Consider the following 26,155-nt stretch of genomic DNA (forward strand, 5'->3'; position numbering starts at 1 on the left):
AGCAGGCATGAGGGCCACGCGGCCAGCATGACGGGAAGGATACTTCAGGGCTCCCAGGCACTCTGAGAACGGCAGCAGCTGCCAGCGCCAGCTCCGAGCTAAAAGCCCACTCCAGCTGGCGGTATTGCTCTCGGTCAACTTTCACAAAATAGTGCCGCAAACTGAATAAAAGTAAAAAAAAAAAAAAAAAAAAAGTCAGTGGTTCCTCGCAATCCTAACTAGATGGGTATGAGTAGATAGACAGACAGGTGGACAGATTGCAGGAGGTTACAGCAGATACTAGCGACAACGTGACGAGCACCACTGCCATGCAATTATAATAAATTTGGGGTAAGATGATACATATCAATAAAATCCATATAGCCTCATTATGTTTTTCATTGCATTATGATTGTCATGAGTCCAGTGTTGACATAATTGCCTTTTTTGTCACTGGATTTCCATGAAAAACAAAATGTTGACAACTGATAAAACTATTTGATTTTATATTAAATTCCAATCTCTCTCTCTCTTTCTGTGTGTGTGTGTGTGTGTGTGTATATATGTGTTTTTTTTTATATATATTTGTTTTGTTTTTAGAATATGTCCTGCTTTGGATGCTGTATCTGTTGCCGGCGTTTCTTTGCAGAATTCTCAAGAACGAAGAGCTGCTTTCCCACCCACAGGAGGCCTCTCGTCCTGCATCACAGCTATCTGCAGAGCTTTTCTCGCCCCGTCCAGTGGGACCCGCTGAACTTTGCCTTGCATTTCAAACGCCACTGCCCCTCGCCAAGCCACAGCTGGGAAAACTAAGCCCGTATCGGAAAGCTGTTTCCATGCCAGACGGATCGATCTGCTGGGGAGCAAAAGTCCTTGGATGCTCTGATCCCCTGATAAAACCCATCACCGTAGAGGTGTCATGCTCATTAAGGCAGACAAAATAAAACCCAATCAGCCTTATAGAGCTTCTTTCAGTTCCCTTTGCTTTGCATTTTACTTCTCTTCTACTCTTGACAGGTCTCTTTTGCTCTTCCCTCTCTCTCTGGGCCAAAGGGAAAGTGTTTCCCATTAATTATGGGACTGAAACTCACATCCCAGCGAATATGCCAGCTCTTCAGTCTTGCAGTGCGATGGAAACTTGGAGAACAAGATGCTCCGTTCCACCACAACTTAGAAGACAGATTTCATCCACTTAGCATTCATTCTGTACGGACGATTAAGTGATAGTTCATTTGAACAATTAGTCAGATGCACTGACAGTTAAACTGATGATAGAAGTGAATTTGCATTCAGCTTGAGGCCGAGCCTCCGTTTCCTGCTAGACAAGTCAGTTAACCTTACAAACTGCTGGTGCAAGCCGCACCCTTCTTTAATGAAATGACCAATTTCTGCCATATTACAGCGAGAGGGCAACACCAAGTATTACGACTAGCATCCATACCAGATGTGCGAGTAATTAGCAGTAAACGTGAGGTGACTTTTGCAATATGCCGTCCCCAATGCCAAATTTAATTCTGCACCTGCCATCAGTGGTATCTCAAACTTTTTTTTTTTTTTTTTGTGTTGAACACGAAAAAAGCTCATAAAGCTTATGCGCTTCATACTCTGAAGGTTTTCACTAGGAAACTGTGATGGTTAGAAATGTACAACTAGTAATCCATAAAAAAAGGACTAGCAGTTGTGATATCTCTTTAAGGTTATTTATTCAGTTTGATTTAGAAGGTTTAAGGTTATACATGATCTTTGACCATGGATCAGAAATTACAATAGAATAGAACAGAAAAGAATACAATACAATGCCATTCAATAAGCAGAAACAATATTATATATGTGATATGCCACCATAGACAGTGAATGCAATATATTGTTTGACAGTATTTGTGCATTTATTGAATTATTTGGCAATACTTATGCATTAATATTTATATGGAAAAAATGCTAGCAATAAACAGATATTAATGCATTAGTGGTGCCATTGAAATTATATTAGTTTTGTTGGATGATGCGAAAACAGCAGTATCAGAACCATAGATGTGTTTTTTTTTTTTATTGCGTTTCCATTGGTGCACTTTATATACGTATTCCACTTTGCCTGTCACTATATGCATTCATGAATGCCTCCGCACAGGTAATCTGAGGCAGCAATTCTCAAAAGACATGTCATGGTCATCAAAGTAATGGACTTCCCGCCTTCGGAAGGAGCCCAGCTAGGTAGCGTTCCCCTTCATTTGTTAATGTGCTGGCGTTCGAGTGGTTGCACTGAGGGAACCCAATGACTGAAACCAGATACCATGTACAGTGTGCACTACGGTGGGCTGGAGCCCGCAGAAGGGGCTGCTGTTGGTGACGTCTCCCTCAGAGGACCAGGTTCCTGCGCCGGCGAGTTAACAGGCTGGATGTACACATGTGGATAAGTGCAAGATGAAAATAAGTGCTCCTCTGTCCTCATTACCTGCAACTAATTGCATGCAGTGCTAATTGGCCAAGGATGCCTGTGTTTAAGCCAATTAGCCATCCAATCAGTCTTGAGAAAGTAGCGCCCATCACAGTTCCTTCCTATGACGACAGCCATCATTCATGGGCTTATGATAACTGTGGAGCACACGGGAAGTCTGTGTTGCTCGGTGTAATGGGCTCCTTCACATGGCAGGAAAGGTGTGGCATCACACGGAGAGCCGTGGGAGAGCTGCCACAAGGACACCAGCATGGCCACAGGTAGCAGATGGGACATGCTGTAAAGAAAACACGGTCACCTAAACAACGGAAAAGCTGGTGCACTTCGGTTGTCCAAACATGGAATCCGTTGTACAGCTGATGTTGTACATTTTGAAGAATGCTAAAATGCAACCGAAAACTGACACCAATCACTAAAGCCACCTGCCAATGATTACATCAGTTTCTCCTGAGTACTCAAAATATCAACGAGATAAAGACTTCAAAAGACTTCGAATCTGATGCCAAGATGTTCACAGGAGATCCTTTAAGTCCTATAAGTTGTGATATGGAAGGAGCTGCAGAGGCTTGATTTCAAGGTCAAAGTCAAAGTGAACTTTATTATCATCTCTCTATGTACTTGTGTATGGTGAGACGACAATAAAGTTCACTTTGACTTTGACTTCTGTGAAAGGCTGTACTTGGTCAGCAGCTTGTTTAGGTTTGCCATGCAGAAAAACTACACACCCTGACCCCTGGCTGAACGAAATCATCATTCTTCAGACCACCGTGTTGTACTACTTCACTGTAGAGATGTAACCGAGCTGTAACCCAGGCCGGGCCTGACATAATTCAACCCAGCTTTTTAAAAGCTGAATTTACAAGACTTACAGCTCTGCTCCACTGCAGGTGCGGTCAGCGGTGGACAGGGTTCATCGGGGTCACCCTGACCAGCCTGAAGTTCTTTACACAGCATGTCCTACAGCGCTCCTGGTGTCCTACGTCGGTGTCGTCCCCGACTTGCCCTTCAGGTCATTGCACTGTAGCGAGATTTACATATGTGCTTAGCAACACAATCCTTTGCATAGTGCAGTCTTGTGTTTTGGACCAGTGGCCCTTGGGCTAATCTCTCCTCGGAGGGGATGGAATTTGACATTTATTACTCAAATGCATCAGTCAGAGACACATTTCTCTTGTTATGCAGTCTCAGTTAAAGGTTAATGCTGCAACCCACCTCTAAGACTGATGGAAGACACTGCACAAAAGAAACATGGCCACACATGGAATATTCAGTTTTTAATCAGCAAGCAGTTTTATTAACCAGCTTTAACATTAAGAGCTACAGAATATCATGGCCATGCCATTTCTCAGCAACTGTAGTTGGGTCTACTTCTTTACTTGCTTTTACATGTGTGCATTCTACTCAATATTGAATGAAACCAGAGCCTTCATGCATAATTTTAGAGCCAATTACAGAGGAGCAGTCTGGTGTTGCCATTGCTTCCAACCATGCAAAACAAATGCATTAAAAAAACTTAATAGCAGGGCCGTAAAATAAGGTGAATTTGTCACATTAAACCATGGACAGTTCTGACTTGGCCTATACTCCTGACTTTAAAGGTTTTGGGCTGAAATGGGACTTGAAGGTGTTCTAGTCCTCATCACAGGTGGTTGGTACAGCTGAACGATACACAAATATTCATGAAAAGTTTAAGTTTAGGGAAAAAAAAAGACTGCACCTGCTGTTAGCCTGTACAGCCTGTTCACATTTCACGGCCTCCTCCTGTTCCTGTAACTTAAGCCTTGCACCAGAGAAACATCTGTAGAGTTTGGATGGAATCAACACAGCCCCATCGCAGGCTGCAAAGCACTGCGTTATTTCAGCTACAGGTTGGGATGCGTCCCAGACTCACGCTGTGACACGATACAGAACTGCCGTTTCAGGGCAGAAGTCCAGGGAGATTCCGTCACAGTCCCCATCCACCCCTTTCCACGTCTTTCTTTCCCTTTCTGTTCTTCAAGACAAATACATGTGCAGATGCCAGACCTTCTTTAACATGGCATAAATACAGACGTTACACTTCTCTCCGCCCCTCTGTATCCCACAGAAGGGAAAAGGGGTGGAGTCTCAAACTCCCACTACTCCAACTACTCTAGTGTAACCCCACTCCTTTAACCCAACAAACAGTGAGAATGTCTGTTTGCTGGTGTGCAATATATACCTCAGACCTGAACTTCTGGATTCTGTGCTGTTTCTACCCCCAACTGAATTGTCCTTTTAGATCTATAAAAAAATCCTCAATCCAATTGTTAAGTCAGAAATATTGAGGTTGCCAGATATTTTATCATAAAATTTGCTAACAATTTATAATATAATATAGCACTGATCTAGATGCTGATATGCACTTAATTATATCTTCCTGATTGCATATGAGGAAGAGCAAACTGAGATCCAAGAACATGGACACATATGCACTAATGCCCTGAATATAGGTCACATTTTATTATTTTCTTATTATGTGATCTGTTCTCTGAAACTCTTTTCAGATATTTGAATGCACTCTTGATATTAATACCTACTCACGCTTAACAAATGTAGTATAAATTCATAACTATTTTGTAATATGAATTTTCTACCCCTACCCTCAGTCTTAATCTGTTTGCACTCAATTGAAATATTAATAAAAAAAATCACATAGACACTCTGGTCAGAGGTTGACTGCATGTGACTGTGACCGCAGACAAAGGCCATTTACAAAGAACCACTTTGTCTCCACATTGTCATCCAGTCTGGATGGGGCTACTCCATATCCGAAGTTTCATGTTTGTCCTGTGTTATTATGTCCCCTTATTGTTTTCACCTGTGTCTGCCTGTATAAAGTTGCCCTGTTTGTTTCTGTTCACGGTCGGGTCGATGTTTGGTAATGTTGTCCTGTTGTGTGTCCTGTCGTGTGCCACAGAACATTCCAACCAGATTTAGATGCAGCCGAGACTGCCTCACTGAGATCCAAGGAGCTGTGGCTCGTCGGTAGGATGGCGCCAGGTTCCTTGTCCCTAGCCAGGGTTGGCATCATGTTTTGCAGGGTCCCGATGCATCCCATGGGTTTTCTGTGGACACCTGGCCCGTGGTCCCATGTCTGGTGTCTCTGCGCCGGAGACTGTTCGGACCAGTAGGCGCCTGTGAACAGTGGACAGGATGCCAGGGGCCCACAAATGATGCTTTGGCCCGGGCCTGAAGCTGTTGGCACAGGACTGCCACCACTCATTCAAATGGATTTCCTCCCCCCTTTTTAGGGAAGAGTTGGGAGTCGTGCCAAGTGGGGAGGGTACTGTCAGGGTCCAGAAAGGGCTACTCTGGACCCGGGGTTTCATAATTGTTCTCAACCATGTCTGCCTGTATATGTTTTCCCTGTTGTGTGCTTGACGTAATAAATCCCCTGTCTCCTGACATCATGTGCATGTGTCCTCCTTCCACGTCATGTTCAGCCACCGTGATACATGTGGCCAAGGCCTGCAATGCCACAACCACCATTGAGCTGCCTGGAGCAATTTCACATCTTTTTTCCTCATGAAAAAAGAACAGAACTTCGCTGAAAAAGGTAATAACTTCCTGAAGTGGCAGATTTTTACAATTTCCTATTCCTCCCAACTCTCCTCCACACACAGCCTGTTAACTACAAAAGCATCAGAATCAAAAGCCAATCTTGGGATTAAACGACCATATAGAGTCAGAGCACAAACAGTATTTTCTCATCAATAAATGTTCATAAAAGTGCCATATCATATTCATGAATAACAGTGAATGATGGACTGCCTGGGTACGTGCTGACTGCAAGGGGATCCATTTAATTCCTTCATTTCTCTCTTTTTCTTGCAGTTTCTTGTCTGAAACCAAGTCATGATGTTTTTTGTTGGGTTTTTTCAAAGTAATAAATTCTGTTATAAATGGGAAACATTTACATTAAATGGTCATTTGAAAAATGTATAAATAACTACAAATGATCTAAAAGTCGCACACACATACACACACAAACACACACACCCTCTTTGTGCTGATACTCTGATTAGCCTCTAAAGGCTCCATTTTGGAGCCATTACGGCAACTATCTCGAGCCTGGATGCCCTGGGGCACAGTGCGTGAGATTGCACTTCGACTTCCCTTGACAGTCAGCCACACTTCTACCCCATTTTCATCCCATCAACAAGTCGCCCCATTCCGTTATATTGTGACGTGACTACAACCACCATTTCCAACTTTTCATATACTCTTTTCTTCCTGTGCTATGGAGAGAGAATAAAACTGCCAATCCATTTTTTTCTAACTAAATACAGATTACATAAATAATTATATATATTTTTTTTCTTTAGGACAGCTTTTGAAATTGATGGCAAAAATACTGATTAATTTTTTTTTCATGTTCTATCAAGTAAATAAAAAAAAAATATCGTTATTTTATTTTTATAGATTACTAATTGTTCATGTACATTGTTATTATTGATTTAGAAAATATGGAAACATTCTTTACCTTGGATTGATGATTATTATTTCTCAACTATTTCCTTGTAAAGATGAATGTGTGGATGCTATTTCTATTTTTTAGGCAAACGGTAACTCCTGTAAATGAAACAACAAAACTATGACAAAAAAAAAGGGGAATAAATCATTGTATTTGTGGTATTTGCAAAAACGTCAAAATAAATTTTAAGTGTATCGCCAAAGTTGAGCTCGACATCATGAGGAACACTGCCCAGACAAGGTGGCAATATGGTATAAACATGGAGTTTATCTTGAGCCAAGAATAGACTGCCCGTGTAGAGCCCTACTTGAAACGACTGTTAGCTTTAGCAACACATAGTTGCCAGCAGTTACCAAAACCTGCACCCTAAACGAATTAGCGAAAGTGTTTGTCTAAATAGATTGTGCTCACAAGTAACCCTTGGCTAGCCTTTGAAGCATTTATCCCCGGTGAGGATTCTCAGACAATGGTGTGCTGGTAGAACAGAGCTGAAACCCTGTCCTGCAGGAGAACCTCGAGCCCTACTTTCCACTGCCTCCTGACCCCAACTCCAGAACATGATCCATCACCCTCCTGGAGTCTTGTGTGGTCTCTATCTCCCTCTCGGACGGAAAAGCTCAGAATGGAAACCTCTGGGGTAACCCGATGCCTGTGCATCCTCCGGAGATGCGATCTATGACTGGCAAGATTCACAAACACATGAAGACGGAGCCTCTGAACTCTGCAAGCTCCACCAGGACCAAAAAAAGCATTAGAAGCTCAAGTGAAGAAGAGCAGAAGACACTATGTTATATATGTTTCAAACTTCACCACAACAGCCTTTAACCTTGTATGATGCCAGAACATAACCAGGCATCCTCAGGTGTCCCTAATCGCTGTGACTGTGCCATATGACGCCAAGCATGATGACAAACGTGAGATAACATTAGAGGACCTGGACATTTAGCTCCAGATGGACATAATCAAATCAATAACTTATTTTATTGTGAAGCATAGTGACGTAAATGCTGTGCTGTAGACATTAATATAGTTAACAATATAATTGAAGAGCACAGTGTCTGTGATAATTAAACTAAATCTATATGGTTATAACCTTACACACCTAAGCAAATTACTGCACCTGTCTATGCTAAATATTAGCCAACACGTCACTTCAAATAAGCTGCCACAGGTCTAGTGCCCCTGCTGGACGACTGTGGTAAAATTTTAAGTGCACTCTTTGTTTATATGGTCATGCAGGAAGATTCTGAGCTACTGACCAACTAGTATGGGTGTTTAAATGAGTCTTATAATCGATGCATCGCAATGAAGATGTAGACAGTTCTGCATCGATGCAGTGCAGAACATAAGAGACTATATAATAATGACGTTGCTTGGTGATTTTCTGGTGGTGGCATACAAATTGTAGTACCGAGAGTGACTGTTGCGGCTTGATCTGAGAACAGAGGCGGTCCGAATGCCCTGCAGGGTGATACTCAGATTTGTTGAAATTTGTTGAAGTTTCTCCCAAGTGGGCTAATGATAACACACAAAACACACACCCCTTCAAAACATGGAATGGAGGAAAAGCTGATCTTATTGGTCTCTGCGTGTCCAGACACGACACTACAACAAGACATTATTGTTTTACTGGGAGATTAGGAAACCACGCAGATTTTTTGTCCCGCGCGTTGAGCCCAACTCGTTGTTTTTAAGAAGCAGAGTGCAGTACATGCCACGTTTGTTCTGAAAAGGCATTTAGATTTGCCCCAATAAGCAGAAGAAACGTCTGCGTTCAGTCCGCACTCACCTGACGCCACGGGCATCTGAAACAGGCGTTTTTCTGCCTTTTTCAACTAATTTGAGCAAATCAAAGACTTTAACTCTTGTATTTGAAAACTTTATGTGAAGAAAATGCATGGGATGCATCGATAATGAAGACATTGGTAATCGTACTCGAATCGAGAGACCAGTGAAAGTTTACACCTCTCTATTTTTAAGTTACCGCCGCGCATTTCTTCCTGATGATGGAAGGTTTCATGGACAATGTAATTCAGTCTGCATCACAACTGAGTAGTTGAACAGAAGGACATTAAGTAACTCGCGCGGTGGACACTATTACTCCAGTAAATCGGTGTGTACACAGAGACACTTGTGGCCTGTTTGACGTGGTCCTCAGAACTCAGCCGGTGGAGTATAATTGGAGTCGCTGTTGACTTTGACAGAATGCCCGGCTTCCTCCTGCCTCGAAGCCTCGTCCCAGAGCAGCTGTGGAGGCAGCAGAGCCCGGAGGGGTCAGAGCAGCTCTCTTTGTTTAACAGAATGAATCTGCACCCCGTCCTGCTAACTGGGAGCTATGTGTGTGTGTGTGTGTGTGTTTGTATATGCACTATTACTAAAAATACGGCTGACGTACGAATGTCAAACATGACAGGACTCTCTCAGACCCGCTCCTGCTCCTGTTATGCATGTGTGTGTATGTGTGTGTCACTAACACTTCCATTGCTACAACAATGACCAGTTCAAAGTAAGCAACTTGGACATTCTTCTTAGATGCCCGTGTCATGATTTCGTATGAATGACTATATTAATTTAAAATTATACTTGTGTACTAAAGCTACATTGAATAACACTACATTAAAAAAAATAATTCTTCCCTGTAGTTTAATTAATGCATCAAGCCATATGAAGAAAGTAAAGGCCTCGATGTTGAGCTCTCAGATAAGTTGCAACACAGACAGCAAATTAAACACAGATTCTGAGATCAGCCAGGAGTGAGAGCCCAGGCGAGCCAATTTGCAGCCCCACTTGCTGGGTTCCCATCACTTAGAACCTGTATAAACATGGAGAGCATGTTCACAGTACTTGTTTAATCCATTATTAAAGGTTATTCATCAAAGCACCCGTCAGTCACCAGTGCTTGTTGCTTCTTGTCAGACTAATCACTTCTCAGTCTACACCAAACTTCAGAAACCTTCTGAACAACACTGAAAATCCAATCCACTGCCTTGCTACCCTTTCATGCAAGAAAGATTAAGCAGCAGGTTGATGCTAAATCATACAGATGCAGGTCACTGCCACGCATGCCAGTAATATATTTTTTGTGTAAAAATACATTGCTGGTGGCTTCCCCAGTGTTGGATCTTATATTAATGAAGCCATCAATGTGTCTGTGTTGACTTGAGCTGAGTTTATTGACGCGTGTGCGCCGCTGGGACGTTCCGTATATTCCCCCGGCCAGCCACGTGTCCGCAGAAACACACGTTCTTGCAAAAAGCTGTTTTTTTCACACCCGTCTTGGCAGTTACATGTGGCAGATTTAGGGTGCAGGGAATCCGTTTCATCGCAGTTGTCATGTCCTCCTCTGTAACCTTCTATATAAAGGTGGAAACTTGTCCCAGGAGTCTTTGCACACACAGCAGGAACAATGGAGAAAGGGCCTTCAAGTCAGTATGAGGAATCACCCACCGACTAATCAGCCTTTCCCTTGGCAGAGCCCAAAATCGACAAGACATTAAGATAAAGGGGCTCTAATAATAGGAAAACAAACATTTGGGTGCGGTGTGGCACTTTGGCTTCCCCCCCAGGTTAGCGAGGGGGTCGAAAGTCTGTGTGGGCGTTGCCATTTGAATGTCATGGCTTTTAGGCTTCAGACTTGCTGAAAGTCCCCGGCAGCACCGACGTTAGCTGGTGAACAAGCTTGTTTCCATATGCAAATCGAAGGAGGGAGGGAGGGATGTGCTGGTGAACGTCTGCATTCTGACGTCTGCTGAAAAGACAACACTTCAGTGGGGATGGGGAGGGGGGAGGGGACCTGCCCACGCACACTCATAGTGCAACCACATCCATTAAGACCATCTTCCCCACAGTAAAAGCTCTTTCGTAACGTGAATCTGTGTAATAAGTGTGAGGAAAGTTCAGAATTTGTTCTGTTCCTGCATTTCTCAGACTGTGGGCCACAAGGCTGTACATGCTCAAGGTTCCAGAATGATAAGCTTGCGCCCTTGTATTCAAGTCCATTTTGCATGGGACGATGGTGGCCAGGGCAAGGGGGGGTGGCAGTCCATAGAGTGTCAAAAAGACGCTTTCCAGGAACCGTCTACAGGACTTGCTGTCATCGGTTACCAGAGAAGATGCAGGGGTTTTCAACAGGCAATACCAGGACGATGTCCTTCAAAGGCCCAAAAAGTTACATGACACACCATGACAGAACCCTGAGCAATACATGCACAAAGAATTATGGGTGTTTTGTGAACACATGCATCCATGAAAAATTATCTTTGGTCAGATTTGAGTGATCAGATCCTTGACGGCTGCAACATTTCATGCAAAAGCTCATGTTTTGACGAGATTCAAGTAAGCAGGTTGGAGCCTCTTACAATATGTTCTGACCACAAGTCTATGTTTGCATTCCACTATAGTACTCAAAGTAGATATTTACATTACCTCTGCCAGCTCGTCACACAGCGCATATATAGATATGTATAGTCAGATTGTTCATCTTCCTAACAGTAGCAATATTGAAAGCACAGCACACGGTGCACACAACAAAATTTGTCCTCTGCTTTTAAACCATCACCCTTTGTAAGCAGTTGGCAGGCATGACCTATTAGTTGATACCTGGTGATCTGCTAGTTTGTTTTACAGATGTAAAACAAGATGTAAAACAAACTCTATACACATAATTGAAAACACAGAAATTCTGCATTAAACAGTTTAGATAAATCAATATTTGATCAATTTCAGACCTGGGGGTTTCGCTTGCAGCCGTGTAATGAAGAGTAGTACAGTATATGCAGAATGATGTACTGTCAGAGGTTATGTACAAGGTCTGTGAATGTCTGTGAATGAATATGTTTACAGGTATTCATCATAGAAACCAATCTCTTGTTTTGTCAAGCATGTCATGTTGGGGAAAGGGTTAAGTTGGTATCCATCATCCTTCAGCACTGCAGTCAGTGGAGTGGTGCGCATGTAGCTCAATAAACCACATCCAAATGGACCCGTTAACCTGATCTGGAGTTCGACTAACAGCATTTCTGTCGGAGAACAGATGTTGGCGAGAACACTGAGGTGCTAACATGATTGGATGGTCTCTGTTTTGTTTGTCTCTGGGAGAGATGCTGGGAAGAAAAAAGCTGAGCTTTATTAGTTTACTTTCTTATGATAGAAAAAAGTCTGAAGCCTTAGTCCAACTTGGCCTGCCTCACATTTAAATGGCCCTTGTCAACGGGTAAAATCTTCTAAACAAATGGTAAAAAACGGCCTGAATGTGACCAAAGAAAGTTAGAAAGTTGTGCTCATTGGCATTTCCATTCCATGACTCGAACTCCTGCTTCTGAATACTACTTTGGTTTTAATGTCATATGAACTTTAAACAGAAACACAGTGGATGCATATTCAATGCAAAAAAATAATCATTGCAAGTCATGCGGGATGCACAGACATGTGTGCAGCCACTCTGTTCATTCAGACTGATTGAGTTTCAAGATGCACAGGATATCAATAACATCACCATATCGGCCAGCGTTCATTAGAAATCAACCGTCCATAATTTTCATTCGTCAAAAAAACATGTTGTTTTTCCAGTCATCTGCTAAAATCTTTATTGACTGGTTGGATCTACAAAGTGTTTAAATGCCATCAAGACAACTCAAAAAAGTAATGGTCAATTCAAAGGTCTGAACGTTTTTTCTACTGTCATCAAGAGCTCAACGGCCTTCACTCATTTGTGAACCTCAGGTGGTTCACCCAACTCCACACAGCAGGTTCACTCTTGAGAAGGTCTGCTTATTAAGTAATCTTGTAGAAAGGGGACAAAGGCTGGTCCATTTTTCGACAGAATAAACCAAGAAGGACAATTGGAAGGGAAAGGGGGAGGGGAGGGACACTGGTTTCCCACCCTAGCAGCCCGTGAGCATTGGGTGCTCTAATTGGTAGCGAAAAGATGCAGCCGCAGATGGTAATCTTCACAGGAGCACTTAAGGAAATGAGGGCCCTATTTTTAGGGCCGAGAATCGTTGCGTTTGCGAAAATGGAAAAGAGATCGGCGAAGGAGTGAGGTGGAAAACCCGTGACGGCATGACGGCATGAGGGAAGGTTGGGGGGGGGGTCACCTGGATAAAAAGGTTCTGCAAGTGATTAAAAACACACTCATCACTGTGTTTCACATGAAAAAACTCTAATTAACTGATTCGTGGGACGTCTGTATTTTAAATAAAAGTACCATTTATCGATTACATTAACATGCCTTGTATAATTAACAGCCCCCCTCTGCCATGATAAACATAATTGGCACAGATAAGAGCAGCGCCACTTATTCATTTATCCGCCGCTCTGTATAAATTTGCATTCACTTTTGTGGCCTTTATAAATGAGGCTCCTCGGGCGCCTGCAGCAGACCTTAAACAAGGGCTAATATACGAGCCATGCATTCTTCCACGTGTCGCAGGTAATGAGCAGACAGCTGTGGAATGGAGTTTACCCTACTGCATGATTGATTAAGTACCGGTCAGATCAGCGACGGACAATTGAGTGTGAGAAGGGCCGATCCATCACACTGAAGGCTAAAGCCAGGGCGCGGCGCGCTAGACGAATGGTTATGCGGTGACATAGTGCGAGGGCTACTGTGCACCATGAGAGAGGAGATCTCTTTGAGGCTCTGGCCACTCTTTGAACGGCAGGTCACCTCTGATGCATCATGCATGAGCTTTCGATCGGCGAGGTCTGCAGGTGCGAGTGGGGGCGAGGCCGGTGAGGAGGTGACAGGACGGACGTATCAGCGGAGCTGAGTCACCCACCTGGCGTCTACGGTCACCCTCTGCCGACAGTAACCATGATGATGGAGAGGAGGGAAAGTGACGGTGGCTCCCCGCTGATTAATCTCCTCACACTGAATACAAAACGTACTTTACCGAAGGACAGCGCTCAATATGACGAAATTCCCCCCACATGACACAATTATCATATATCATGACCTTTGCACTGCAACACAAACCATATTAATAAATACCCAGCATTTTCAATTGAAAGATAATCTTTCTTCACAATTCATTGTTCACTGGTAACAACCACTGAAGTAGCTGCAAATATTCAGTAACGGGGTTGCTGAGGGTAAAACAGTCATCGTTGGTGTGTCCCATAATAAAACTACAAACAGTAACATGCAAAGTACTCAGTGAACCATAATACATTTTGCACAATAATTCATTTCATCGCACAAACTGTGCCAAAATTTTTACAGCCGTTGTAATACAACAACAGTGTGCGACCCAGCAACCAGCTGTAGCCGCTAACCCAATACATTTAGTCCACTTTTCAATAATCTGACTAACAGAATAAAAAATACACACTGTAATTATGTGAGGATGAAAATATGATTTTTTTTTTATTAAGTTTTCGGAATAACTGTTGTTCTCTTCCTGACAGGAAACCCACAGCAGGACATCGGGCCCTCTCATTTTCACCATTCATGGGTGGGCACCCCGCTCAAGACTGCTCTCACTGGCCAATCACATGAACGTAAAAAAAACCCCAAAGTTGTTCGGTCTCCCCATGATTCATTAGTTAAAAACACGTTACCCAGATTCTCTGCAGGTCGTTAGAACTATTCAGAGCCCAGAAAACATTCAAATATAGAGCAGTAGTTCATTATGAAGCACGGGCTGATGCATTCTGCTTGCATCTCAAAAAAAAAAAAGACTCTTGCTTCCATTTTTAAAAGCTGGATAAATATAGCTTGCATTTGTGCTACAGTATCACAGCTAAGGCAGTCCCATATGTCCTGCGGATAGTGCTACGTTATCTCCAGCGCCTGCCGCCGCGGCGAACTCTAACGCGGTGTTGACACGCATCATCTGCTCACGAGGCCTGCCAACGTTGCCACCTTGAACTGAGCCGCTAAAATCGCTCCCGGCGCCGCTGCCAGGCACCGGCAGCTCGGTAAACTGCGTGTCGAATTACGCGCTGCTTCTTTAAAAGACGTCTGGCCAGAAGGAGCCGTACGCACACACACACCGGGCAGATAACTCGTAGGATAAACAGTGGAAAACTGTGTTTGGTGCGACGGTGAGGAGGGCGGGGGCACAAAGCTGTAAAACTGTAGGAACTGTGAACCCCGCTCGAGAACAAACATCTGCCGTGGCCGCGTTATCCCCGCACTCATGGGCCACTCCATCAGTGGAATGTTCCTTCTTGCTTCCTGTCCAGCTGACAGGCCGTCTGGGTCCGGCCTCCTCCAGCAGGTGGAAAGTATCCCTGAAGATTCCTGGACTTGAACCAGAAGTCAAACGACGCCGCGCTTGGGGTGGAAAGAAGAGCCGAAAGCCTCTCAGATCATTTAAGTTTAAATTCAATGGCAATTATTACAGCCATAAGGCCATATTTTCCCTCTGGGCTCTTGTCTCATCAAGTATATTTTCTGGACCAGTTACTAGTTACGTGTTACAGCAATACGTAATTTAATTACACATAAAAATGTACGTGTAATTTGTTATGTTATTTGTAGGAAAGAGTGTAATTAAAATACAGCTACTTCTTGAAATTTTCATGATTACACTTTTAGTAACAATTTAGTTATTTTAAAACAGGGTACAAAACTTTGCCGATTCTGCCGTCACTACGGGGTGAAAGTAGTGGCGCCTATCACAGAGTACATTTCAATCGATCACAAAGTGCATCACAAGCGTTCGAGCACTTGCGCCAGTTAGCCGCACAGCAGTAAATTTTTACATAGCCGACACAATATTCACGTTCTTGCTAAAAACCAGACATTTTTAAACTAAGTGAAAGTGAAGTGATTGTCACATGTGATAAAAAGCAGCACAGCACACACAGTGAAATTTGTCCTCTGCAAGCAGTGGGCAGCCATGACAGGCACCTTGGGAGCAGTGTGTGGGGACGGTGCTTTGCTCAGTGGCACCTCAGTGGCACCTTGGCAGATCGGGATTCGAACCAGCAACCTTCTGATTACGGGGCCACTTCCTTAACCACTAGGCCACCACTGCCCCTCCACTAGGCCACCACTGCCCCAACTAAGGTAAACTAAGGTAAACTAAGGACAACTAAGGTAAAGTTGTCAAAGAAGCATTCTTTACTGAGTCTTCACTGGCCATAAAAATATAATCATTGATGGACATGCAATGTGAGGGAATGGCAGAGGACCTCGAGGACATCAGTCAGTCAATCGGAGTTGACTGATTTAATGAATGCTTTTTTATGAGATATGAGAAGAGCTGCTTACCATTTTACAATTAAAAGAAGGTGAAGATATTTTCCGCACTTTCATGGAATTTGTTACTAAGAGCCAGTTGCGCAAGCATTTAAGCACATAATCAACACAGCGAATTCTGTGAAGGCATCTATAATCAACGCTGTGACCTTTAGCATCAGGTCAAAGACTCTGTGTAACTTGACTGTTCACATGAATGAGGAAAATCAGAACATCTTGTCACAATTTGACAAGCGATTTACTCACTTTGCATTGCCAGCTACCTGTGTTTTCCATTTGGTGCCAGTATTGATGTGGATTGTATTGTTTGTACAGTAATGGCACTATTCCACTTGAATATATCTTCTGTTGAGAATGAGATTATCACACTGCAAAATGACATTGAAATGAAATCCAGTGCCACGCCTGGCATGAATAGGCAGATGAATGCCAGTATCCCAACCAAGAAAGTGTGCCGTGAACTTATCAACAATAGCAGATGAGCCTCTGCCATTATAAAGTAAGGAGATGTCAAGAATAAAACACACTCCAAAGAAATATAAAATTATTGCCATGTTGAGACACTGTGCACACTGTGGCCAAATATGCATTTTGTTGAACTTTGACCTTTGCACACTGTGATGCAATAGAAACAAAGCTTTAAAGCGGCTCTGAACCCAAAATGGAGGAGAGGTTTATTATAGCAGTGATCATACGTTGATTGTAGAGATTTAATTCAATTGTATCATCCTACCACGACAACGCGAGGAAGGCGGTATGCTGAAGATGCTACAGATGACCAACCATAAAGTTATATTACCATATTATCCATTGGTAATATAAACCATATTATCCATTATCCTTTTGAATGTTAAATATTTGATTTAGCAGTGGTTTATAACTGTAAAATGAAGCCTGAAGTCTGACATTGTAGTGGCTGTTATTTTTATTAAATTGATTGATTATTATAATGTTAATTCATGTATTCAAAGGAGTTTGGACCAAGTCAATGTTTAGTTCTGCTTTATAAGGTACCTACTGCCAGGTAACAACATTTCAAAATGATGAACAGTTAAGAAGATAAATACAAAAAAAATTAATTAAGTAATCAAATGTAATTAGTTACATTACTTTTATATTGCAATTGAAATAGTTACACTACTATTACATTTTAAATAGCGTAAGTTTTAATTGTAACAAATTACATTTCCAAAGTAATCTTCCCAACACTGCTTATCTGTCTTTTGGAGAGGAGACACTACCCGACACAAGCAAGAACCAAACGCTGAAGAAGATATCAAACATCCATTGTTCGGCCATTTTTACATCATGTGAAGAGTTGTATTCATTGATAATTTTCATACAACAAGACCAGTCTATCGTTGCTGGTTACAATCAAGCTGAGAAGAAAGGTCTTGCTCACCTTACTTACACCAACTGGTTGATCAAGTAGCACAATAACATATAAAGTCTTGGCCTTAATGTATATTGCAAGCATGCGCCAAACCCTGAAAACCACAACACACACAAATTATATAAAATGCAGCCCTACCATCCTTCCTGTAGAGCGTGATTTCCACTTTTCTCTCCTCCGAGCCCAGCAGGGCCTGGGCCATCTGGGCGATGGCCAGCCGCTTGGTGTGGGGTCCGTACAGGAAGTTGCAGGTGCAGGGCTTCTGCATGATCTCGGATCGCGTGTAGCCACACATGTGGCAGAAGCCATCGTTGCAGAAGATGATGGCGCAGTTCTCCACGCGAGCGTTGGCGATAACGAACTTTCGACCTGGAGAGGGAAAGATGCCAGAGTTTTGACTGTGACACATGCACACTTGGATGGTACGATGAAGGGGTTCACAGAAATGAAGAGGAACACCTATCCTGTCTTCCTTCTCACTGACCACGCCCACAAGCCACACTGAACCACACACCCCTGGCAGAGTGGCCAGTATATCACCTTACTGAAATATAATAATTTACAGTACAGTGCAGGTTGCATATGGCATTCTTTTTTAGATCGATAGATAGGGAAATAGAGAGAGAGAGAGACTGATTGATGTGCCCTCTATGATATTTTAGATGCACCAGATATTTCTTCTCTCTGTCAGGAAGTGGGTTATATGCTAGTTTGGAATTGGTAAATACCTTTGTGTGAAAACAGAATCACAGCCATTTCCCTTCTTTGCATTTCATTTCAGACCGGTGCCGCCTGACTCGTTCGTTGCGGATGAGCCGCCGCACACCATCAAAGGCTGTCTTAACAAAGAGAGGCCCAACACACAGATACACACATCCAAGAGTGCCCACGGATATGACCCCGCCCGCAACCCCGGTTCTGCTAAATGCCATGAATGTAAATGCAGAACGGTACTTATAAGTAGCATTAACCCGTAAGAGCTGTCTTGTTATAATGAGCCCAGGAGGAGAAGGAAGGCACTCAGGCTCCTGCTCCTCCTGATGGAAATAACCACTACTGGTGCTCCCAAAATGAACATTTTTATTTCACAGAGCATGGAGTGATAATTAATGGCTAAAAAAGTGGCACGACGTGCGCTAGACAGGGGCTGTGTTTGCTTTCTTTGCTTGTCTTTGAAAGTTTTGTTCACGTAGTTCACACTCAAAAAGCAGCGGATGAAATAATGGCAGCCACAATCGCGTCCCTTTGCAGCTTCTCTTCCATTTTTGGGAGTCTTCGGCCGTGCTGTCGGTGATAACGGCGCTCAAGGATGAACGCATGAAGCGCTGCAATGTCTGCACTGCATGTTCCTTTAAAACTTTCTTCATTAATCACAGGGGACGTCGAGCACAGCAGTTTATGATTCTGAAATGACGCACCAGTACCCTTGTACATTGGGTCATCCTGAAATGTAAATAGTTCCTATTTCACATAGGTTTTATCTACAGAAAGCCATTTAAAGTATTATTCTATTACAAAGATTACATTTAGCTATATTTGTATAATAGAAATAATGTTAACGTTGGTTTTATTATTTATTTATGTACTATCTGTTTGGTCAAGTCATGTTGCTAGGCAATCCTAACCTGTTGATAACTTGAATCAATTGTACAGTGACTTATTTGTGTTTTATTAATAAATGAAATGATAATGGGGGGGGGGGGTTACAGTCATTTCATTGTGTTTAAATAAGCTCATTGGTTTCTTTCTGGCCATTCCGACATCCAGAAACAGAAGAAGTCAAATCCGAATTTTAAACATTTACGCTGAATTTACGCATTCCAGTATTTACAGGCACAGGCCGATTGAAGCAACTCAGGGTCATAGGCGAGTGTCGTACCCGCTAGGTTCTCTGTGATTACGTTAATGACATCACATGACAAACCAAAAAGTCAGATGCTATTGTCAATATGCTGCTGCATGAGCCTCAACAGATTCACTCTGTAATGAGTGAGGCATCTATTGATTCTCTGCTGCAACTGCGTTCCTTTTATGTTTAATTGATGTTATTCTACTGGCCGCTAATTTAATTTCCCTGTGACTTGCCAATGGCGCGAGTCCGTAGAATGTCGCAGATGATTGATACGTTGACCCGTGGACTCTTTCAAGTGCTCCTGAAGTGACTGAACGCGTGAACGTGGGCGTGCGCCGCGCATTTGCGTCTATCATCGGCAGCGGCCTGATGCACCTGTCCCCGCCAGGAAGACAGACAAAGACCACAACACCCCGAGGCCGTTCTCCGGCAGCTGCTCCTGACGGAGCAACAAAGGGCCACCAGACACGACAACCGGCCCTCATCCCCATCGGCCCTCCCTCTCCCCCTTCCCGCATGCGAGAAAAAAAAAGGGCGAAAGAGGCTGAAAGGAAAGTGCAACAGCACAACTGAGAGCATTATTAAGCAAAACATCAGAGGATAAAAGGAGCCGTTCCTTTCACATCACACCCATGCCTGGTTGGTCTTAAAGCTATGTGCCTTAAAGAGCCGGACTTTTGGTTTAAAAGAGATTAGAGATAAGATAAGATAAACCTTTATTAGTCCCACAATTGGGAAATTTACATTGTCATGGCAGAGAGTGGACAGTACAGGAAAAAAAACAATAGCACAGACAATATGTCGACTGTCTAATATAAGAGTTCAATGTACAAATAAGCAAATTAATAGTTCTATAAAAAAAAAACAGTGAATGTGAGTTGTAAAAATAAGAAATATGTAAATATATACAGTACACAACTCCACATGTGTTCATTCATAGTTTTGATGCCTTCAGTGAGAAGCTACCAATGTAAATGGTCATGAAAATAAAGAAAACACATTGAATGAGGAGGTGTGTCCAAACCTTTGCCCTGTACTGTGCATAAAAGGTATATTTGTAAAATTTTACATATCTACAGATTGTGTAAATATACACATGTTTCTCACAAGAGAAAATGTAAATGTATCGGACGTGTGTATTTTTTAATCTATCTATGTTTTACATAGCAAATGTATTAAAAGCGCTTTAATACGCTTATGGTTGCATCGCATTAGCATTTTCAGAGGTGTGACCCAGTCTCTGGCATGCCTGAGTGTCATCTGAGGACACGCTGATCTACATATGACAAAAAGAACCCGGAAAGGTGAGCGCTGTCGACCCGATGGACTCAGCTAGCAACTGCTGCATCTGGGCCGCTAAAAAAAACACACACACGCTTACATATTTATGGAGGTCATGTGACCGCAGCAAATCTTAAAGCAGCAATTATAACTGTTGTTCCACTGTTACCTAGCGCTGTGATGTCATGGTTATAGTGGTCATGACAACTGCGAAGACACGATAGCTAATAGCAGTTTTCAACAGACATATGTTGCTGCAGACTGTTCACTTTTTTCAAAGTATACATCTGATATACATATCGATCTCTCAGGTGATGGCCTTGTGGTCCGTGTAAAACATCTTCAATAAACTACTGATCGCATTTCAATCCATAAGGTGATCATCATCCAAAATCAAATTACATTTTTTTTCTCTAATTAATATGCAAAAATTAAGAATAAATCACACTTAAGCTTAGGAAGGTTTTCACAGTCAAAACGGGATTGAATAGGAGGGTTAAATGTACAACTGTGGCTCTCAAACTTTTCCTTGTGTGGAGAGATCTGATCATCTAACCAGCAGCTCATCAAACAAAAATATAAAACGCAATGGGTGCCATAGAAACAGGAAGGCACCTTCTCCAGAGCCGCACATATAGATGTTTTATACTCGAATGAACTTACTTATGCAAATCGATCAATGCAGACACATTCGTCAATATCAGAAAGACACACTCACAGTTAAACTGCTGACGAGAGGTTTTTTTTTTTTTTCGAAGAAATAAAAGCAACAGAGGAAGGGAAATCACTGCGTTTCATGCAGACGAGCTTCTGTTCTGTGATGCAGGGGGGGGCGAGTCTCTCAGTAGGCCACGCTTTCTTCTGGAAATCCACTGTGAATGAAAAGTGGATGATGTAGAGAGCAGAGAACAAAAAAATCCAGACGCGGCCCACCCGCCCACAAGATGGGCTGAATATTTCATGGGACGCATTAAACTCACGAGCGGGTGGGCACCAGACCTGGGGATCCACTGCGTGTGTTTGGGATCGCGTCTGGGACCGGGAGCCTCCCCGCCGGGGGAAAATCTCCAGTTGGGAAATATTCTCCGCCGCTGTGCACTTCCCTTCGTCCTGACAGCAGCATCGCTGGCTGTTTTATAAGGCGCCACATTTCCCTCGGAGAAAATGGGGGTGACACGGACACATTTTCCAAGTGCATGTTCACTACTGTCACATTCCGAAGTTGAATTACAGTGCTGGTAACCTGCATGTGGTTGTTGGTGGTGGGCTTTCGTGGCGTCCTCTGACACACCCTGTGTATTAGGGTGTATTAAGGGAGTGGAGAACGGATTGAAACGTGTGCCGTATTGACAGGAGTGAGTAGCTGTCAATCACGCATACAGGCTCCTCCCCTCTTTAAACTTTGTCAGAAATGATTGCAGGCCTGAGAAAGGGACTGGGAGGGTAATCAGCAGTCACTTCGGATGCAGGAGCAATGGTGACAAAAAAAGGTGACGAAGGACAAATAGCGAGATGAGTGGAGCCTCGAGGAAGCAGGAGACGAACCAAAGAAGGGAACGACGGCACAGCCGTGATTTAAGTGGAACAAAACGTCAATATCCCCGGCCAGCATGACCAGCGTTCCTCAATTATTCATATCAAAATTTCAGCGCCGAGACACAGTCAGCCACGCCTTGAACTCCAAGCAGAGAGGGTAGAGGGTGCAATGCGAGCGAGGAAGAGAGCTTGTCTATCCGGCTCCGGAGGGAGCCGACGAACAAATAACAGCATTTAACAAAGAAAGAGAAAAAGAAACCTGCCGGAGATCAGAAAAGATGCCGGGAGAGAGAGAGAGAGAGAGAGAGAGAAGATGAGGGGAAGGAAACGGAGAACTCTGCCAAAGTGAAATTTAATCACACCAAGTCCTGCCGGTGCGCCGACATGGCTGTGATCTCACCCTCTCACGATCACACGAGCCAAGAGAGGGAGGGAGGGAGGGAGGGAGGGAGGGAAGGACGGAGGGACGGCGAGAACCAGACGCCGACTGCTAGGCAACTGCGGGAGGAAAGGCGGGGGACGCGGGGACGGGGCGTATTATGGGCGCCCATAAATATCACACCTGTAATCTCGGCAAGGTGCAACATTTACCGGTAATAAAGAAGTGGCTCACATTATCACATTACATTTCGGATGGTTGCATTTTTAAATATTGAAATATTCCAAAATTATGGAAAAGCCTACCCGCTCAGTAATATGGAAACTTGTACAGTGTTTCAGCCCCTGAGTTGATACCCTGATTTTACTCGGCTATTTGACCACAAACCACAGTAATTAACTACTGTGAGAAGTATTCATTAATATACATTCCACCTTTGTGGATGTATTAAAAACACTACAGGCTAAAGCGACTGTGGAGGTCTCTACCGCTGAGACACGACAACAAAAAGTTTTATATCCTCAAACAAGAAGGTACTATTCTGGAGTTCCATTTCTGCATGTTCTGCTCTTAATCACAGACTTAATCCCAAAGCCTGATCTAGATTATGATAGAAGTGCCGAGGAGATACCAGCTACCTTCAGACTGGGTCGCCTACTGATGAGATGGTAGAAACCATCACAGATGTATGGTGCCTTCCTTCACAAACCCCCCCAAGGCCGTTCCATCATTTCCACTGACTGTTTCGGCGATAAATTAGACAAACTTTTCAGGCTAATTAGTTGGTGTGACTGCAGAAATGTCTAGATTTAACAATGAATACAAATAAATAAGCAATCATTTTGATCACTATTAACCAATATAGTAGCTTTTTAATTAAAATAATCAATTGTAAAAATAAATTTGGATTTTCTTTTTCAATCATGCCATGCATAACAACACACATTTCTCTACAAACGATATTACTGATAGTTTTATTTATTGTTTTGTCCCAATTTGTGACTTCATTATTTAGGCCCCCCCACCTACCCAATCAATCCAGAACCCCCCTCAACCAATCCGACTTAAAAAAAAAAGCGTGAACAGAAACATCCGTTGCCTCACTGGGGAAGTAGGAGGGCTTTAAATCAGCCACCGAGGAGAGAGGAGAGATCTCTCCATGGAGGACACTACTCCACCGGGGACTTCGCAAGTTTCCCCGGCGATGCCTGTATTTGTGCCACAACAGCGGTTCGGGCGACAAGGCACACCGTGATCAGTGGTTCTCAAAAAGTCTTTGATTTCTGTCATTTAGCGTGAAAATAAAACATTCGTGAATACATTTTGAATATATTCCTGTGATTGTGCTGTTTTTTAATTTATTACAAGTGTTATGCAATGAAATGACAAATATAATTCAAGATATACATCTATGCTCTTAGGGCAGCATTTTTTGTATTTCAAAGGTCATGTGGTTTTGCCGAATTTGGTGATCTATTAAAAATGGATTGTTCCATTTGCTAATGCGGCCCCTCAGCCGGCAAATAAATACCCACTTAAGCTGATCCGTGGGATACGCAAGGTAACAAACGCAGCCCTATAAAAGGGATTTGTTCCTTCACGAACATGCCCAGTCCTTGCCGAGTGTCATCTGTCTCCGCGTCGGAGGAGTAAAGACCACCTCCCCTCCGGCCGCCAATTTTCACCTCACGTGGCAAACCACCTGGCACGGACGTCCCATATCAACTTGGAAGGCAAATCAAACCCCGGTGGGGACAACTGTGAAAACCCACCAAAGACGGCTGACTTGCATCAAAGACGGCCATTTGCGGATGAAGAGCAAAGACCCGCTGTGTTTCCCTCGGCCTACCGGGGTTCTTTACCACTGATGGCCATAAAAAGGCCATTATGAGGGAATTCAACATAAACCAAACATATTAGAGCGCAACCTCATTCCGAATGGGGACATTTGCTACAGAAACCCAGAGGTTCAACCCCTCAGCACCACAACCTCATCTCCAACCTTTTTTTTTCTGTAACTTAATGTTAATGATGCGGTCAGATAGTGGAATAAAGACATGAAATGGGTGTTTGAGAGTCCCAAGCTATCGTCAAGCTAACGGGAAGAAACATAAGTGGCGAATGCAGTGATAAGCCTGACCTCTCGTAGTCTATCGATCCCGGGGCCTAAGAGGCCAATCGAAGAGCGATCTCGCGCAGCGGACTACAACACTCTTGTTTCTCGTCCCTGTGTAAATAATTGAATAAAGAATGGCTTCTGGAAGGGCGGGGAAACAAACAAACAAAAAAAACCTAACCTACTTTCTCACTGGGGGATAATTATCATTTTTTTCATTTATCATTTTTGGGTGTTGTGGACTCTCAATTAAGCTCCCAATTAAGATGTAGTTTGTTAGGATCAATTACATGCCTGTTGGTGGGTGGAGTAAAACGAAGCCTCCCACAATCCACCAGCACCACAAATCTCAACCCCTGAACCCAGATTCCCCTCATGAAACCCAAACTCAACCTTTATTTTTTTAAGTAAAAAACGTAAGAAATAATTAAAGTGCCTTCATATATAAAAGTCTAACATAACCAATTATGTTTTTATATGCACAATAATATATTATAATAAAAAATTGCACAGTGAAACAGTTTATTGACATTTAATAAATTCTTATGCTATATATGATATTGTAATTCATTAATTAGTTACTAGTATTTAAGCAGATTGACGAATAAAGTCCCTTACTGTGACTCTCGAATTTGCGGATGATGGTGTCCAGGAAGGTGTTCTGCGGCGCCACGTGTCCCCGTCGCACCGGCATCCTGGCCGCGGAGCCCCGGTCCCCGCAGCGCGCGCTCTCGGTGACCCGCTGGAAGCTTCAGGCGCGGAGCCGCCGCGGCGCTGCGCCCTCGGCATGGGGGGCTGGAGAGCGTAATCCAGCGGCGGGCCACGGAGCGGGGCGCTTCATCGGAAGGAAGGGGGAGGAGAGAGAGAGAGAGAGAGAGAGGGAGAGAGAGAGGGGGACGGGGCTCTAGCGTCCAAACTCGTGTCCCCAGAACGCCACTCCGCTCCGGGGTCCGTTACTCAGGAGGAGGTGCGGTCTGAGGGAGGTGGGGAGGTGGAGCAGCGAGTCTACCCGGAGCTCCGAGCGCACCGGCTGTTCCGCTTTAACCCCTTCCTCCTCCTCATCATCATCATCATCATCACCACCGTCCTCTTCTTCCTCCTCCACCAGGTCCAACTTTGTTATTTTTGTATTTATGTCCTCACTTCAGTAAAATTGGCACGGAAAGCCGCTCACGACGCAGCGCGACAAACCTGAAAAAAAAGACAAGAAGGAGGGAAGAAGGGTGAAAAATGAAGCGTCGCCCGCTGTTGTCCCCGAAAAAAATTATATTCAGGCTCGAAATTACAGTCACGAGAGAGTCCAAAAAAAAAAAAAGATTAAAAATGAAAGTGATATTGGACGGACGAACTCACCTGCGATTCTTTTGGTTTTATTCCTTCGGGCTGGAGACTCTGGGCGCTTTGTTTATTTGGGGGGGGAGGGGGGGTGAACCCCCCCTAGTCGCGACCGTAATTGGCCGT

General features: G+C 43.5%; 1 protein-coding gene across 2 annotated transcripts in view; it reads right to left on the reverse strand.

Moving 5' to 3' along the window:
* The window catches only part of kcnh2b (potassium voltage-gated channel, subfamily H (eag-related), member 2b), a 137,246-nt gene extending 111,102 nt beyond the window's left edge, over window positions 1-26,144 (reverse strand). For both annotated transcript variants that reach the window (XM_028966741.1, XM_028966740.1), the window contains exons 1-3: window positions 26,048-26,144; window positions 25,313-25,885; window positions 17,669-17,899 (exon numbers count right to left, since the gene is read on the reverse strand). In XM_028966741.1, the coding sequence (XP_028822574.1) occupies window positions 17,669-17,899; window positions 25,313-25,388 (307 nt within the window). In that variant the 5' untranslated portion in view covers window positions 25,389-25,885; window positions 26,048-26,144. The remainder of the gene's footprint in view (window positions 1-17,668; window positions 17,900-25,312; window positions 25,886-26,047) is intronic.
* Window positions 26,145-26,155: the final 11 nt, after the last annotated feature.

The sequence above is a fragment of the Denticeps clupeoides genome, chromosome 2 (assembly GCF_900700375.1).
Source record: "Denticeps clupeoides chromosome 2, fDenClu1.1, whole genome shotgun sequence".
Lineage (NCBI taxonomy): Eukaryota > Metazoa > Chordata > Actinopteri > Clupeiformes > Denticipitidae > Denticeps > Denticeps clupeoides.